The sequence below is a fragment of the Cuculus canorus genome, chromosome 2, assembly GCF_017976375.1.
Source record: "Cuculus canorus isolate bCucCan1 chromosome 2, bCucCan1.pri, whole genome shotgun sequence".
NCBI classification, from domain to species: Eukaryota; Metazoa; Chordata; class Aves; order Cuculiformes; family Cuculidae; genus Cuculus; species Cuculus canorus.
The window spans coordinates 11,083,866-11,102,578 of record NC_071402.1 but is presented as its reverse complement, the minus strand read 5'-3'; the positions used below and the strand labels follow the sequence as shown (position 1 = coordinate 11,102,578).

General features: G+C 35.0%; 1 protein-coding gene across 4 annotated transcripts in view; it reads right to left on the bottom strand.

Annotated features, from left to right (window-relative positions):
• The window catches only part of ASAP1 (ArfGAP with SH3 domain, ankyrin repeat and PH domain 1), a 157,181-nt gene that overhangs the window by 51,198 nt on the left and 87,270 nt on the right, over positions 1 to 18,713 (bottom strand). For all 4 annotated transcript variants that reach the window (XM_054057653.1, XM_054057654.1, XM_054057656.1 and 1 more), the window contains 7 exons: positions 14,679 to 14,824; positions 8,581 to 8,655; positions 8,157 to 8,206; positions 6,378 to 6,507; positions 5,530 to 5,615; positions 4,688 to 4,763; positions 3,759 to 3,845 (listed from right to left, as the gene is read on the bottom strand). In XM_054057653.1, coding sequence (XP_053913628.1) covers positions 3,759 to 3,845; positions 4,688 to 4,763; positions 5,530 to 5,615; positions 6,378 to 6,507; positions 8,157 to 8,206; positions 8,581 to 8,655; positions 14,679 to 14,824 — 650 coding nt within the window. The remainder of the gene's footprint in view (positions 1 to 3,758; positions 3,846 to 4,687; positions 4,764 to 5,529; positions 5,616 to 6,377; positions 6,508 to 8,156; positions 8,207 to 8,580; positions 8,656 to 14,678; positions 14,825 to 18,713) is intronic.

Here is an 18,713-nt window from a genome sequence, read left to right as displayed (position 1 = left end):
AAGATCAGGCCCAAAGTTAACTTTTCATTTCTGTAAATCTACATGAAGAGGCATAATTAAGGACATACTGATACTATTTTAAATGTAGCTATGAAACAAATGTTCCACAAAACATCGGACAAAATCCCACAAAAAAACCCCAAAACTCAAAAGAATGGGAGGTTCAATTACTGCTTTCGCAATAGCCCTTTCCCTTTGAGTGCATAGTTTCTTACAATTACCACAATCAATATTTATTGACCATAATTCCCTCCTATTTTATTCAGGATCCTTACAACTGATTTTCATTTTGTGTCAAAGCTGTCGTAAGAGTTTAGAGAGACTTGCTTTGGCAATATTGGCAGCTGTGACTGGAAGCAGCATGAAGGCTGCTATGTGCAATGTGCTGTCAGCAGTGTTTACACCATTGCAATAAACAGGTAATTTACTTCTAATAAATTTTGAACCCTCACTACAATTAGGGCCCTGTTGGTATCAGGACAGGAAAGAATTTAATGAGATGCAACTCCTGTTCCAAAGAGCATATCAGATGGAGCTTTGAGGAAATAAATGAAAATGTAAAGGAATAGTTAATCAGACACAAAATACAATACTAAAGACTACGTCTATTCAACATAAAGCTAGTAAGTTACGTTTGTATCAATAATTAATATACAAATGAGGTAATAGAAGCCTGTATTATAAGGCTGGCTTAGTTTACATTTTAAGCTTCTTAACATATAAACATTTTTCAACATATAAAATGAATACACAAAATTACACTAGTATCCCTTAAATATTTCTCCTCAGAGCTTTAAAACATAGTTAATCCTACAAAATCATATATTTCTTGTGTAACAGAAACTGCTATAACTTCATATCAAGACCCTACACAGTGCCAGCAGGAGACATTGCAGGTTACAGCCACGGCAATTTGTACTTCCCGCACTGAGGCTACAGCAGCAGTTCTTCTGTGCGACCCAAGATTGTCAAGATATGCTATTCCATGAACCAGCTAATTGCAAACATTACGGTAACAGTTTTTTCACTGATGAAAGGACAGGTATGCCAACAAAACATGTAAGAGTGTTACAGATGTCCATAAGGCTAAATAAGCACCTTGACTGCATGCAACAGTAAAATGAGAGTTGCATTAAAAGACCCTGAAAATCCAGGGAATGACTCACTTCATACATCAGTGTGTTTTTCTGAATGAAAGTATGGGTGCCGAGGAGTAATTTTTTCCAGACACCATTTTAAATTCAAAAAGATCCTAAATGTTTTAACAGTTAACAGCTGAATGGGAATCTTTTGTCATCTGTGACAGCAAGGCAGTCCGAGATGGGTAGGAAGTCTCACTCATCTCATGGGAACTTCAAAGAGGTTAAAGGTGGCAGAATTTAAAATTTGGAGAGGAATCACTAGTTGCAACCCCCTTCTCTTGCACAAAGGTTCAAAGAAATTTAAAAGTACACACAACTAGGGTCTCGATTTCATTTTTTTCAAACTGTTTCCCTGCAAAAGTAATTTTTGGTAAGAGGACTTCTGAATTTTTACAAATCCATCAGAGAAAATCCCATTCACTTTATGTTCAGTATTTCCATTAATCCACAGATTTTCCAGCAGTAATATTATAATGCATTGATATAAGGGGGGAAAAGTATTCTTAATCACAACTAGGCCATCTGTCACAGCAATAAAGCCCAGCTTTATATACTTGAAGATTCAGATACACAATGATGGAGAGTTGTCTGGTGAAACTCAGGCTGTGTATCTGCAAGTTTCACTGCCACTTAACTAATGAGTCATGAATGCTGGCATGTTATTTCAGGATTAAAACAATGAATACCTAAATAAAAGGGAGATTGTTTTATGAAGATCTTCAGTATCTGCTAGCATTATTACACACTGACTCACGTAATGTAGGAGAATCACATGCATGAAAGTCTTCACATTGATTTTGAAAGAGACACTTGAATATCAATGTGATAAAATGTTTATTTTATCCAAAATAGTGTTTTCTTTCATTACAGCAGATCTCTCTCCCATGATTATCCTAAATAACTGAGAATCACAATATTGCTCCTTTTTCTTCGAAGACACAATTTCAAATCTCTTCAAGCCAAACACCTTATTTGTATGTTTATCATATAACTTTTATATAGATATCATACAGATATACACATAGCTTTTTTCAAGAGTCTTAGGACTTGTTTATACTATGATTCAAGTCAGAAAAATTACATAGTTTATTTCACTGATGCCTGTGAAGCTACCTTATTGCAACATGTATCCAAGCTTCAGAATTTGAATTATTTAGTTTTTATATTTGGTTACTTTCCACTGAGACAGAGTAATCTGTACTGCACATTCCTGAAACAGAAACAGAACCAGCCACCAGAAAACACTGAGTATCAAGGCGCTCCTGTATCCTCCTCCAACCACGCTGAAGGCAGTAGAACAAAGGACAGGAGCGAGTGGAGGCAAGGGTATGCTCAGAGCAGCAGATGACCCCCTCTCTGCCCACTTCACCTTCCCAGGTGCCTCTGTACAATAAGTATGAGGCTCTGGATGTGAAAGACCAGTCAATGGAAGGTGTGAATCTACACCTGTAGATGTGTCCATCTACACCAGGGGTGCTGCCAGGGTCAGAAAAGCCTACTGCCTGTATCATGACCACCACCAAGAGGAAGAAAAGATGGGTTCTAGTTGTACACAATTCCCTTCTGAGGGGAACAGAGGGTCTGATATGTCAGACAGATGCTCCTTTTAGGGAAGCCTGCAACCTCACTGGGGCCTGGCTAAGGACATCAGGAGGACTTCTGAGACAACTGTTTATACCAGTAATTAATTATAAAAATAACAACAACAACAATAATAATAGTTATTTAATAAGATCCATAAGCAACTAGTAAATACTAATATTTTATTTATATAAGAGAAAACCAAACAGAAGGGAAACGATCTTTTCCTAAAGGAAATCCACCTTCTCCGCTTCACCATAGGATATTCAGTATTTCTGACTCTTGGACACATGATTTGGAAAAAGTCACAATATTATTATATAATACATACCAAAAGCAAAAGCTGTGATATATATTATATCCTGTCTACTAGTTCAAGGAGCATTCCAGAACACCTCCAATGGACACTGCAGGTTCTCCCTTCACATCTGACACAACTGCAATCAATGATGTATTCTTTTTAACTGCCTTGTCTCAGACACTGCTGTCTGGTTAACATACAAATTTTCTTCCTTACTTTATACTATTAGCAAAATGGGTTTGGGAAGGAGAATAACAGCACAAAATCCATGTGAATTAGCAGATTAATAATAATACAGAAACCATACCCAACAGGCAAGCCTCCAGCTCTTGTTCTGGCTTATGGAGGTCAGGAAAACCCTGAACATAATCTAGCTGAAGGATGGCAGGATGTAAGAAAGAAGTCTGCATCCCATTCCTTTCTTTATCATTGTTAAGGACAGGCTACTGGGCTAGATGACGTATTTATATGATCCATTACAACTGCTCTTATAGTACATTTAAAAAAGTACATAAAAAAATACAGATTTATTATATAAATTTCTTTCAATACATAGAATGGAAACAGGAAATTAATCTAAACCTATTGGGTTTTGATACATAGTTGAACATTCTAAATATTAGTTTTGTCATCATGTTTGAACTCCAACTCTTCTGAACAAATTAAACTTTTTTCTGAATATAGTATTCATAAATTCACATTATTTCTGAGAATAATATGTCTAAATTACTTACCTCTTTCTGATCAAGCTGCAGAGAAGATTTTATCAAATCACGAAGAGCAGTAAGTTGTTTCTTTTCTTCATCTTGTGTCTGCTTTATCTATGGAAAGAAATTGCCATGATCTGCTTTCTGGATGCAACTCTAATTTCTATTTTTTAATGCATTCCAACATATAGTTTAGATGTCCTGAACAACCAGCTCAACTATTCTGTGTTTCTGTAATACCTGAGCTTTTTTTCAGGGACTTGTCCACCCTTATGTATTCACCTTCTATGCACGTACTACTTGAAAAGTGTGAAAAAGTGAATGTAAAACTCTGCATGCTCTGTTCTGTTGCACTTCAATAGTTCACTATATCTAATGCAACTAAATTATTCTCTAAAGCATTAATGAAATAACTTTAATAAACCTGACAAATGACTTAAGGAATGAAAATACAGTTTAATTTAGCCACAAACTACAATAGCAATGGGATTATTGTCATTTTCATTATAGAATACAAAAGCACTTCGGTGACGAGTGAGCTTTGATTTCACATTATTACTTGCCTCCAACGAATATCATGAGTTAATTCATTTAAGAACTGTGATGCTATCATTAAGCAGCTTCTCTTTGAAAAATGAACACAGTAGCTAAAATTGGTGCTATTAATGTAACCTGATTCAAAGATTCCCACTTTAAATTAGTTTTATTTTAATATATGAATTCAGTAGTAGAATGAAAGTTACTTTTCCTAATAACTGGAATAACAAAATACAAAATGTAGGACCGTCAAGATGTTTGTTTGCCCTCAGTCCAGCTATACTCAAAGTTACAAAGAAAACACTTTTCATTTGTAAGATACAAATGAAATATCCACCTTCGTAGTTGTATCTAAAATGCAGTTTTATAAACAAAATATTTCCATTCTCAGACACTAAACTACTTATAAGCAAACTTACATTATATAAGTCAGCAGCCAACTTTTCAATATATTGTTTAAGTTTATCAGCTGTTTTCAAGCCATCTTGGAAGAAACTATAATGAAAAATATCTGTGATTTATCAGGAATACATATAATTCATAACACAAAGTAGATAGTCTTATGGAGAAAAACAGTGAAAAGAATAAAACATATGCAGCTTTTCTAACATTCAGAAACAAGAAACAGCACTCCCCTGTCCCTCAAAAATAGCAGCAAAACCCACTTCCTAGTAGCTTTAAAGTACGATATCTTTCAGCAGTGGAGATAGATCATCGTGACTTTAACAAATATGAAAACAGAGAGAACATAGCTTAGTTTCTCTTATCAGTGTTAGTCAACATGCTTCCCTTTAGTAACTTCTAAAATCTGTTTCCTGGATTTCACTTAAGTAAAGTTCCTGTCTGTTTGCCTCTGTGTTTCTGTTCTTGACAAGGTCATATTTTACCAGTTTCAACTCAAGGAATTTCAAAGAAATTACAATGCTTTTAACACTTATCTAAAAAGTAAAATTTATTAAATAGAATAAACAAGCTATTTCTAAAATTACATTCTAGATCTATGCTTCAGGAACTAAAATTAATTGTGTATGGAACATGTAGGGTTTTCCCTTGGCCTCTTCCTCCAACGCTCTCCTGCCCCACTCACCCACTTTAATACTCTCTACTGAAAGACTACAGCTGAATAAGGTGAGGTTGCAGACACCAGCAGATTACCATTATGATAAAATTCCTGATGTAATGAAACCAAATTTAAAACAAAGAGAAACAAGCACTTGTGTAAAAATAAATTGTAACTAAAGCTGAAAAGCATTGCACTTACTTGCACTGTGCATGATAGTACTTAATAAGGTTCTGCAGAAGGTCCACACCTTTTTTTGTCTTGATTTCATTAACCTTAATAAGATACTGTATAGACAGTGAAAAACATGTTGATAATCATGCCACAATCTTCAAAGGTTTTCCATCAATAAAACATCATTGCTTAATGGATTAATTATCTCCATGTTTAACCTGGGTGTTGGCTCATAAGCCACCAACCCATTACAGTTAAGAAAAATATAAAACAGGCAACAGTTTATTTGGCCATTCCTAAAAGAATCAAATACCCCAAAACATAAAACAAGTTCTGGGAAAAGTTTCATCTTTTACAACTGTGTGAAGATGTCTCTTTAATGCTAGTGCAGTAATTACAGAAACATTCTAAAAATAGGAATATTAAGCAATTTAAAGTAATCACTAAAATATAAGAAAGAGAGCTATTAATATAAAATGCAGTTTTATGGAACTAATTCATCCCTATCATTTATCACTTTATTAGAACTTTTAGACAGCTTCAGAAAGCATGTTGGTAGAAAGGTAAAAATTACTTCCTGAACAGCTCAGCCACAAACCCATAAAAATAAAACGTATTTCCATAGTACTTTTTCAACCCAACAAACTTAGTATAATAATCTAAAAACAAAGAAAAGGAATAAAACAAAAGGAAGCCAAGTTTTGGAAAGCGTTGCCTAAATAATTATCTTTATGTTGCTGACTACGTGACATGAAAATAACTTCCTCCTTCCACCCCCATTAAACAACAAATTAGATTTCACTACCTTTAAGTAAGACCCACAAAGTACTTTTAAGTTATGGTGTCATAATTAAAAGCTGAAACTTCGTTCTTACTTCACACATCTGTAGCTGAAATAACCGCCTTTCCTTCTCCATTTCCTCCGCTATCTCAGCTCCTGTTATTTCAGTTCTTATCATCCCATGCTGTTTTGCATGTTCTCTTTTTTCCTTTTCAATTTTTGTACTGAAATTTTAATTAGAAAACATTTTAGTGAATTCTACTATCATATGACCTACTAGTATTTGTGGGAAAAAAAAAATCAAGAAATATTATAGAAGATACTCTTAAAAGTAGTACTCTTTAAATAGGATCTCTTTTCTCTAGCTGCCTTTTTGAGGAAAAAAAGGCTGAAACTGTACTGCTGTAAAACGTGTGACAAAGCACTGTGTGCTTAGATTGCTCCTTGCCAGGTAAAAACCAGCCAAACAAAAAATAAAACTTAAAAGGATTAATTTATTTGGTTTTGAATTCTGCTTTTCTCCAGATAAGAGAGACACAATGTAGAACAAAATAGTTTTCAGCACCACGCCTCTAAACTTGACTTGATATTTGGTCTTGAATTCTATGAAATAGCATTCTCTGATAAATCTACGGGACATATCTTGGCCTTAATAAGTCAAAGTGAAATTTGCTCTCGAGAGAAAAAAAACCGAAAAGGGTAACAAGGCCACAGACACCCTTCTGTAACCTTGCCATGTTCAGAACAGAATCCCACAGACGATTCAACGTATTGAGTGTGTACGAGATACCTCTGCTTCCTAAGTTTCAATGGCATTCGGTCTCGATAGACTAGTAGAGACATCCCTGATTTTACTTACAGGAATTTGAGGGCCAGAAATCTATACTTTTTTAAATCAAATTGCTCTCTCTATGAAAACTGTTCAATACTTTTGCGAAATATACAGTAACTGCAAGAACTAAGTAGCTCAAAATGAACAAATAAACAATTCCGCATGTAAACATGAATGCTTAACCGAATACGATTTTGCAGTTTTGGGACAGGATTCTCCTTTCTGCCTTAGATCAATAATAACTTCATTTCCAGTTCAGTTGTTCACAAGCATTTAACATTGTCATGAATTCTGAAGGCAGAAGTTACTACATGTAGGTAAGAAAATTATGCCAGTAATAAAGGTTCAGCAGTTCTTAGTGGTCTGACTTTTTGTTTCACTGCTTTTTTTCTCTCCTGGTCAGAGATAATGAAACAAAGCTAATAACAGGATTAAAAAGAGGAATAAAAGAAAGGATATGAAAAAATTAATTAACTCCTAGTGCTCTTGAATTCTGATAAAGCAACTGCCCACTACCTCCTTGTGAGCATTCTGAACCATTACACTAACATTTCTGCAACTAGGATACTACTCGTTTCCAAGCTTTTACTTTCATAAATATTTACTCACAGAAGATAGGTTTTATAACAAGAAAATATTTTGAAAACCACACATATTTCAGAAGTCACAGCAACTGCACTAAAATTCTTGCCTCACTAAAGCATAGTTAGGCAATACATGACAACATATAATCCTGTAACTTTTACTACCAATAGGTTTTATGTATATGGTTATAAGAATGTGTAAATGCTATTGAAATCTTCACAATTCACTCTACAACTTAACTAAGCATTATCTTCCCTACACTAAAGAAACATTGGAGAGTCACTTAACTACTTCACAGAGGACATAAAAATATTTTATTTCTATTAGTGCAGAAGAGATCCACTGAAGAGATGCCTTGCTGATATTCACATTTACGCCTGCAGATACACTACATAGTCTGATACCCAGAGTGGAAAGGGGGGAGGGAGAGAGGAGAAGAAGGAGAAAAATACTTACAATTTGGTTTCATAATCCTTCCAGGCTTTGTCAAATGGCTTTTTGAGGTCCTTAGGAAAGAGAAAACTTGCTCAGAACATTTTTAAAACTTAGAATTCATAGTTAAGATATCAAGTTATAAATATCAGTAAAAAATACTGTTTTCTCTTAAAACATTTCAGACAGCAGTTGGAAAGAATTCTGCTTTTGAATCTTGAAGTAGCCCTTTCCTGTGCATCTTAAGAGAAGAACGGGCAATGAAATTCTAAAGAAGCATCACACTGATACCAATTATGAGTTTGTTCTTTGAACTACATACAGAATATTAATGGGAGCCAATGTAATAAATAGTCTCTTGAGTGAATGGAAAAGAGTGAATGGAAAACAGTCATGAGACAGTTGAACCCAAAAACATTTTCCTAAATAAAAAATTTTCAACACTTACCCCTTTCACACCTTTTAAGTCTCCTTTTAAGAGAGAATCCAACGTGAAAATAACATTGTGGCTTAAACCCTGGAGCTAAGAAGGAAAACATTATACTGTTATAATTGGAAAAGATTTATTACGATCTTATCGAACTACTGCCAACAAGTCTTTGAACTTCACTAATGAAGTCGCAATCATCTTGGAATTTCTAAATTAATAGTGAATTCAAGCCTAGGAAGAATTAAAAAACATTCACTTGCATCAGACATAGAAGCATTATAATTAATCTTTACTTATAAAGGGCGATATAAATCCAGAATTTAAAAAATAGCATATGAACAAAATTGTGAAAGGACCTCAAAATAAGTTTCTGTCTCTCAAAGCAAACATTTGAATTTTACTTAAATATTTAGGAAGCAAATTAATTCTTGGATAAATGTTTCTTACAGCCTCCTGAATAAGAAGCAAGGACCTGCTGTGCTGTAGGTAGATACCACAGAAGACATTCATTCAAACACAAACAAAAATGGCAGAGTCACCAGCTCTTTGATTACTCTCAACTACTTTGGAACATCGTTCCTTCCCTTGTCCAGCACATAAATTTGACCCTAGATAAATTTCACCCAGCGAAATCCTTGCCAGACTGACTACATATGTCTGGAAATGTTCCATTTGTCTTTGCCAGTCTGGGGGTAGAAAAATCTATTGCTGTGATCCTACCTGAACATGCCTGGTGTGTATTGTTTCCGAAGAGTCATAATCATAGGAAAAGGATGTGTAACAATCCTAGTCTAGTAAGAAGACTATTGATTCTCCATGAACTCTTCAGTTTCTCATTCGAGAAGGACAGAGAGCAAGAAGGGAAGGCTGCAAGACAGCTTATACTCTGCTTGTAGTACAGGAGCAGCAAAGTGTTATGTTAGTGGTTTTAATCCGCCATATATGGCCCAGTTCCCCTCTCTTATAAGGTCTTCTGAACATATTTTTGACAATGAAACTAATTTTTAAGACATTTTTGTGAAATAGATGATCCATTCAGATCAGAATATAAAAATAATCACTCTATCTGGTTCTCCAGGTATAACGTTCTGTTCATAATCTCCTTATTTCCTCTGGGAATCCAGTGGCATCTTAGCGTGGCAGAAGGCAAGGTGGATCTTTTGAACACAGGTTCTTTATTATAAAAATACTTAATTATCACCTGAAAGCTTGTCAACCTCCCCTCAAGTTGTGCTCTTTTTAGACAGCTTGCAGATATCATAGCTGATAATTAATCTTAGCATGAGACTGATTCAAATTCAGAAAATAAGACACACACTTGTACCTTCAAGATACCTCAACAACTGTTTCATATGTCAATATTTTGTATTTTTTAAATTAACAAAATCTTATATTCAGATTGTATTCAAAGCAAGACGAAGGACAGCCACTAGAACCTCTTGAGCTGCAGCCTCAAATAATAACATGAACACAGAGCAAAGGTTCTTTGTGGCTTAGAAGATCAACATCAGAAAAAGGACTTTGTCCTTAAGAAGGGACTTGCTCCTTAACTGCAATAACAATTCTTGCTCAAATATTAATTTTGTATGAAGCAAAAAAGAAATCTATTCACTTTTGGTGATTAAAACCTCTAAAGTTTTTTTTTTTTTTCCATCACCTGGCTTCACTAAAGTAGTTTATAGCTGACAGTCTAGGCTTTGATTCTATTTAAAGAGCTAGTTTTTCTTTCTTCTTAGCTTAAACATTTTCACATGCTTCCCACACAATACTATTTCATAACAGAAATAAAAGGAGCCAGTCAATTTGTAGAGGATTATACCTTTTCACAATTTGTCCTCTGTTGGCTTTTTATCTTGATACATCACAACTAACAACTCCCTGGCAATGTCAACTTTGCTGGAGAAGTAAAAGAATTATGAATATTAAGCCAACAAATAATTAACGTAATATCTACTTCACTGATACACAGATGAGAGAAAAGGTATCATTGTTTTCTTTCTCTACCAGTTCAATCAGTTGAACAACAACTTAAGTTCATATCAACAACCTTAAGTTCATATCTCAAATGTGAATTTTGAGAAAGAATATTCCAAAGATTTTTAATCCCAGCCTCATTCATAAAAACAGAGAGAACACATTTCTGCAATACAAGTGGATATGGCAGACCTAAAGCAGTTATCAGAGCAGTCATGAAGCATAGTACATCTGTAGCTTTTTTGTTGTTTTTCCAAGTTTATCCATTAAGGATAATCAGTTCAAGACATTAATATTTGGCTTGAAATTACCAAACAGTAAACAGCTATTATGTCAGCTAGGAAAAAAAAGTCCTAAATACCAGTGTTTTACTTCAATATGGTAAGATTTTGGAGTAATTTATTACATTGGTGAAGACTTAATAACATAGTAGCCCAAATTAATCAGAAGCACGTCTTATAAAGCAAAACAGTCTCGCATCTAGAGCAATATAAAGGAACAAACCTTAAGAGATGGAAATATATATGATACTTTGGAGTGGAGGGATGTGAAGAAAAGATAATTTGGCTGCAAAGGTTAGCTGAGGACATTTTTAGGAAAGGGAGGTGGGGAAAATCAGACTTTAAACTTTTGGAAAAAGCCAAACCTTTGCAATCTTGCAAAATTTTTAAAAAAATCAAGTGATCTGCAAATGGTCCAAATGTTCTTTGAAAAATTCATCTAGATTAAAGATATCAACACACTCAGTTTCACATATGTAGATCTTCATAGAGCTTTTTAATGTACTATTGTCATTAATTACTGCATAAAGAATGAAATCTGGAACCGGAAAGGAGGTAGAAATGGGAAAAAGCAGAGAAACTGGTTCTGGTGGGACACCAAGATGGTTGAAAATGTAGACCAATGCTGACAATGGCTAATCACCTTGCCAAATATTACAGAAGTGGTCATTGTGTGTCATTCTTATAATAAAATCTTAAAAGAAATCCAAATATACAGAAATATAACATTATATGTTTTAAGTTTCAGATGTTACATTCAGTGATAACATCAACAAATCCAAGATAATAAATTTTGGAAAATTTGCAAAGTGACTTATTTTTGTTTGAATGATTAATGGGTATGCTTTTATTCTTGACATGTCCATAACAATAATTTCTAAGTGACGGTTTCGAAGAGTTGTACGTGTAATACAAATTGCTGGCGTTATTCCACAGTAAGTGATCATAGCAATAAAGCAAATATCACTCCCAAAGAGATCACTCCAATTCCTTCACACAGAAGAATGTAAATTGTTTTGCACTCTCCTTCTCACAAAATATGCATATAATCACAATTCAGAGGAAAATGTTTAATCAATCATAGTTAAAGTTCAAAAAGTTTAGTAAAAGTTGATCCAAATTTTTGAAGGTTTTTTTTTTTTTATTGCCTACCATGTGGCTCTATTCTTTGTCTCCCTGTCTTTAAAGACCCTTCGTTATCGCATTAGAAATTTATTAAATAAGGCAGCAACAACCTGCTCTATGTAAAACAAAATCCTATTAGCTTGCCACTCACCTTAAAAACTACTGTCATTTTTTCAATTAATTTTATTAACATAAGCCTCTGTACCTACACTGGGGCTTTATCAGTGACATTATACAGTCCTTCCCTCAACTGATTTTTCATCAGACCTCAACTTCTAATTCTATATTATAAAAATCTTTCTTTCAGTGTAATTGTATTATATCAGAATGATGATTAATAAAAACAGTGGCTCAACAAAGCAGAACTACCTATCTTCGAGAGAAGAAAGGTGAAAAATAACTGTTCTTAAAACACAGACATTTGCAAAAAAAGCTCACTGTCTATTTCAGACAGCTGAACAAAGTATATTAGTGAATAACCTACTTTAAATGCTGTCAACAGAACTTAGGTCAACAGTGCTTCATGGTTTACTGAAATTGTATAATGTTGTTTTGAGTAAGTGTGGCTTCTTAAGTTAAAAGAGCTTTTTCCTCTCAATCAGCGCCACCTTAAATAAATGAACAAATGAAAAAATCCCCCATTTCTTTTTTGCCAGTTGAAAAAAGTTAAAAATTTCTGTTGGAAGACCTAGAGGGAATGATGAGGTCCGGAGAGCTTCCAACAAACTTGAGTTCTAGTCCCAAACTATAGTCACGCTGCACTTTAACACACTTAAAACACTTATTTTTAATTGTGTGCTAAATGAAGACTACAGGAGGCCAAAATAAGCCTTTACAGAAGTCTTTACAAAGGAAAGCAGTTCTCTCGCATATCCAGGTAACGATCCAGGTAATAGCCCCTAAAGATCCAGAGCAGAGCCCCTAAAGAAAACAAGCTTCATTCAGATAAGCTAATCATCCTTATGTGAGTCAGTAGGTGATGAGGAAGAGGCAAGGCTCAGAAGGCAGGAATAAGCATGAGAAATCAGAAGTGACACCCCAGTTCTGAGCGTTGTTAGTGGCTGTGCAGCCCGAGATGTTTACAAGTGAATCTCAGAGGAGTGCAGAGTCAAGCAAGAACATCTGCTGGTACTAAACTATGCTGGGTACTAAAGCAAAGCCAGGTATGCAGAGTTGCATCAGAACCTTGTAACACTTACCGCTGAGAGAATGAAATTAAAGATTGAAGTCTATGCTGAAAAAGGTAAAGTGATGCATAAGGAGAAGTAACTGCATACAGAATCATCATCATGAAATAACAATCATCAAGAAAAATGTCTGCGCATTTGTCACTCCTCATATCAGAGAAGGGCATGACAGTACTGAGAGAAGATAGAGAAAGGACAAACAAGGATAATGCAAGTTATGGAATAACTAAGACTCAGCTAGAAAAGTAACAGATGAAGAAGAAAGGAAGAGTGGTAGCAAACTAAATTCCTGATAAAAAAAACAGGGAACTTCTTACATTTCCTGTAAGACAGAAGAATCAGGGGAAAAATAAATGAAAGGATCAAGTTCAAAAGAAATAGAATGGGTATTTCAGGGAGCAGTTTATTTTAGCACCATATTTTGTGCCAAGTACAGCATACATTCCAGAAATCCTTAGACAAATTCATGGAAGTCATACATAACAAGGACTACAAAGCAAAAGATATTGCCTCCAGCTCCAAAACTCTAAGATGAAGACTATTTTCATGACCACAGTACAGAACTGATCCCCACATGTTTGCTCTCTTCCTTCAAGATTCACTCTCGGACAACTGTCAAAGCCAGCATACTGGCAACATTGACCTTTGATGCGACCTAGAGCAGCTCTGATCATGCTAGGGACTTTAGAAAAGAAAGGCAGTAATATTGCTTATACTTTACACACCAAAAAGCTTGGAAGTAATCCAAACTATAAGAAAAACATAAAACTGAAGCCACCACTTTCTCAATACAACAGATACCAAACCCCATGAAATATGATTTCACAAGAAATGTACCCTCGTTACTTAGTGGCCGAAGATATTTGCTATGATTACAGTTTTATTATCCAGCTCTCAAATGTAAAAGGCCTAAGATGAACTTTAAATTTAGAGACAAAACATTGAAATCGACTTCATAAGCCTAATATTTAAGCAATGGCTGCTTTGTATACCATAAGGAAAATAGACCATTAACATCATTTCATTAAAACACCACTTCCCCAAATCATTCTTTTTCTTCCAAGAGGTGAAAGTTTCTCTCATTGAGGTAAGACAAACCAGCCATAACTAATGGTATTGGATTTTTAACTGGAAAAACTTCAAGTCCAGGAATTATTTTAAATTAAGATCCATAAGAAGAGATACATAACACCATCAATCACTTGAGAACGATGCCTCAATTCATGCCTTAACATTATATTTTCCTTATTAACTGCTTGACTAGCAACCTGGTTTAGTGGAAGGTGTCCCTGTCCATGGCAGGGGAGTTGAAATTAGATGATCTTTAAGATCCCTTCCAACTCAAACCATTCTACAATTCTATGAATTAACAGTCAAACACAAATTGTGTGTGCTAACAACCTTCAGATAGAATCTCTGCAGAAATTACTGTGGTGTTCTTTAAAAAACGCAAAAGCATCTTTAAAATTCTCATCTATCACCATGACAATGAAATTCAGTATTTTTTGGGGGGAAAAAACTAAAAAAACTAAGAAAGTTTGAAACTCACCAGGTTCTTCAGCAGTGTTGATAACTCTTTAGTAAGCGTGGAAAATTTTACAAAAGCTGTGCCAAGATCTGGATTATCCCGACTTAAAAAATTACTCCCAAATTTATCTAGTACTTGTGCATAGTTTTCTTCATTCTGAACATGATCTGGGAGGACAAATTAAAAGTCAGAAAGTTTTTCTTGTGGACAGTAAATTATTATTTTAAGGTTAAACATTGCAATACAGCAACAAATCAACTGACAAACAATACTTTCAAAAAAGCCACAAGTTAATGCATTTACTGAAAACTATAATTTTTATATTAAAAACTATTTAGCAATAAACATATATCTGCTTCTTTTAAATCAACAACTTGTATTTGTAATACATCAATAAAAAACTCTGCAGTTATTACTAGTAAGATCAATAAAAGATCAATCAAGCGATACAAGTACATATCCTCATTTTGTAAACAAGACAGAAATTTATAATTGTCTATTGTAACGCAAACCTTCTTTTAATTGTAAAGTAGGATGCTTTTGCAAAACAAAAAGTCAACAGTATCAGCTATAAATTTATGGAGACCAAGTCTGAATGACTGTAAATTTAAAAGAAGAAACATCCTATAGACAGAGATTCCCTTTTCATCTTCTTTGAAAAACAGACTTACCCCATGCAATGGAAATTATATCGATATGTAGCCAAAACCTTGTTTCAATATATTTCATAGAAAATCAAACACACAGAGCAGTCAGAAGCAAGAACATGAAACTGAAGCCAGTGAAAGCAAGCAAAGTCCTTAATGCAGGGATGCAGGAAATTCTGAATTCTGACCATTGTGCCTGAAATGTTTTTTCCTGTTTCTATTACTTTCCTTACTGCCATCTGTTTACATGGGTTTTGTTACTTTCATTTTAGCATATCTAAATAGAAAATTTGCCACTACAGTTCTTTGGGACACACTTTATTACCTCCATCTCTCTTAGGGGAAAATTGTTGATATTAATTAAATCAACATTTCATTTCAATGAGTTTCCTGTTCTTAGTATGTTTTTCTGTAAGCCACAGATATATAAACCCACAAAGCTATTCCAACTAGAACAAGTTCTGTACAATGAAAGGGGGGAGGCAGGAGAGAATAGATGCTAATAGGTACCATGTTTTTCCCCAAAAGACCTGTAAATTTTATATTCTTCAAGTTGTCATATTGTCTGAGAGCCTTTGAATTACAGAGGTGGACGACAAACTTCAAACAAGGCTCACGGATAATGTCCCCCAATGCATGAATTTACTTTGATATTAACTAAGAGCTGATGAAGAGTTAAACAATAGCACTTCTAAGATATTACAGGTAGTCAAAGCAACAATGCACTAAAGCTACAACAACAAAAAAAAGTGAAAACCTATTAGAATCATGCCACCATGCTTATGTACCAAAACCAAAGCCCATGCCTCACACATCAGACAAGTTACAATCTAAAATCAGACTTTAACACTGAGGTTTTCAAAAGGCTAAATATTTAATCATACGTTACTATAGCTTGTAACTCAACAATATGTTTAAAAAAAAACTGTTCCAAAAGCATACAGTTTTAACTGAATAGCTTAGATTAAAACCAAAGAAACAACTATATAAGAATAAAATGTGTTTTGTTTTGATGTAAAAGCTGTTACATAAATATACACAGAAGACTTTACCTAAGAAGGAGTGCTGGTTTATGCAGTCCTGAGCTAATAAAGCTCAAGTGTACCCTACTGTGCTGAAGGAAAAGGAAGGATAATTGAACAAGGTCAAAAAGAAATCTGCAAAGCACTTCTAACCCTACCGTATTTCCCAGCATTTTGATTTTAACTGCTGTGTTGTTTCATAGAGGATTTTCAAAAAATAGTTTTGTAGAGACTGAAAAAGAGCTGCAGACTTCCTTTTTACTGTGGAAAGGCAAAAGAAATTCCCTGTCAGAAAGAAGAAGCAGGAAGCAGATTCTTGTCCTAGAACAATATATAGGAAATTCTTGAGAATCCCCAATATCAAATCACCCAAATCTAAGCTTTGGTTATAAAGTAAAAGGAGTAATTCTGTAATTATGACACACATACAAAAAAAAAAAATTCAAGCACTGTGTAAGCATAATAAAATCTCAATTTTTACATAAGTATCAACTTCAGTCTTGTAAAAGGAGACAAAATATTTTCTACTGAAGTGGTAAGGTAGGGCCCTGATTGACCTTAAAGGGACAGGGATGAAATATTAAATCTGCAACACAGCCTATGCTGAAACAAAACATATGAAAACCGACAAGCTTAGAGCAAAAAACATGCTTTAATATGCCTGTAGGTGCACCATGTGAACACAGAAATTACTTCTTAAGTGTCCTAATAGAATTTCTTTTGCAGAAAGAAAGCTATAATGTACATTATTTGATGTTTACTTCCTTAGATACAATTACTGTAGGAAAGACTTAACCCTAGAGAGGGAGACAAACACTGATAGCAAGACATATAAAGGATAATGTTTGCCTTCTAGAACTGGCTCGTCATCCCAATCTCATAAATAAAGCTCAGATGAAAACAGAACAGTCTCCCCAGACAGACATACTCTTCCTTTAGCAGTTCCCAGAGAGATGCCAGAATCATGGACAACTGAGTATGGGCTCTGTGCCCACTGGCAAAGGAAGCTCCCTTCAAAGGGACTATGAGCAGGGAAAAGGGCTTCACTAACTATGCCTTCCCTGATGGGATCTAGCAGGGCAGCCAGTATCCAGCCAAGTCCTTGTTGAGGGCCTCACTGTAGGACAGCAGCTGCATTTTCCAAGCTGAAAGAGACCTTCAACTGCAAGCAGTTGGACTCGATGATCACTGTAGGCCCCTTCCAACTGAAATATTCTATTCTATTCTGAGAAACAGCAGAGAATTTATCTTTGTTTTTCAGAAAACCTTGGTAGGGGTTGTTGTGCAGCAATGTTGCAGCAACCCTCGCTTCTATGCTATAATGCATGCAGTAAGAGTTATGTGTCAAGAGGAGGAAATAGTATAAACGAATCTGAAGACACAGACCCAAGCAACTGAGGAAAGAACAACAGCCGCAGAGCGTGCAGCAGCCTTCTACACAGCAGCACTCAGCAGATGCAGGGAGCACGCTTGCACTGAGCACTGTGGAGGCTCAAGATTAAGGACTCCCAGGGCTCAATCCCACCTTGTTCTGCTACCCCAGACACTGACCTAAAGTGGTCTATGCCTAAAGAAGGTACCTTGTGGGAAACTTTTCCCAGGACAAAGATAGAAAACTTAAATCAGGTTCCCAAGGCATAAAAAGAGTTTGCACTCTTTCACTGAAACCCACAACATTCATTAAGCACTAAATTTATTTCTCATTCAAAAGTGACCAGAATTTTAGCATATGCTTCTGAAACCAGTGAAATTCATGCCTATTTGTGCATATTGAGTATGGAAACTGAAGAATGAACACTGAAGTGAGGTTAAAGAGCAGCTTTTATATACTGCAGCTAGAATCACATTTCCTTTGTCTAAAACAGTTTTGTTCAGATCTATGCAAACATCGAACAACAAAAACTCAACCAAAAAGTTAAATAGTTTACAGGAAAAAAAAAATGTGCAAACACAACTCTCTTCTGTTTACTGTTTATACTTTAATTACGCCCAAAGAAACCTGAAGAATGTCTAAATTACTGAGAATTATTTCTGCGTATCTGCTTAAATCCAAAAAAGAGTATTACAGTTCAGAAACCTGATCAACTAGAAGCTATTTTTATGTTGCACTTATAAAACAGCTGTGTTCCATGGGTAGCCAGAGGAAAAATAACCAAGGTCAGAGCCAAGTTGCATTTATGAATGGAAAGCCAAACACATGAAAAAAGACTCAGAAAGGCTGTAGAAAAGGCCAGAAAGCTGGCAAGGTTAAAAAGGATGGCAAAAGAAGGTATTTGAAACAAGGAAGCATTCTTTCTCATTTCATCCTTCACACAGCTGAAATCTAATGAAAAAATAATAGAAAAGAAAAAAAATTATTGCCATATTCTTATCTGGACTTGGCAGTA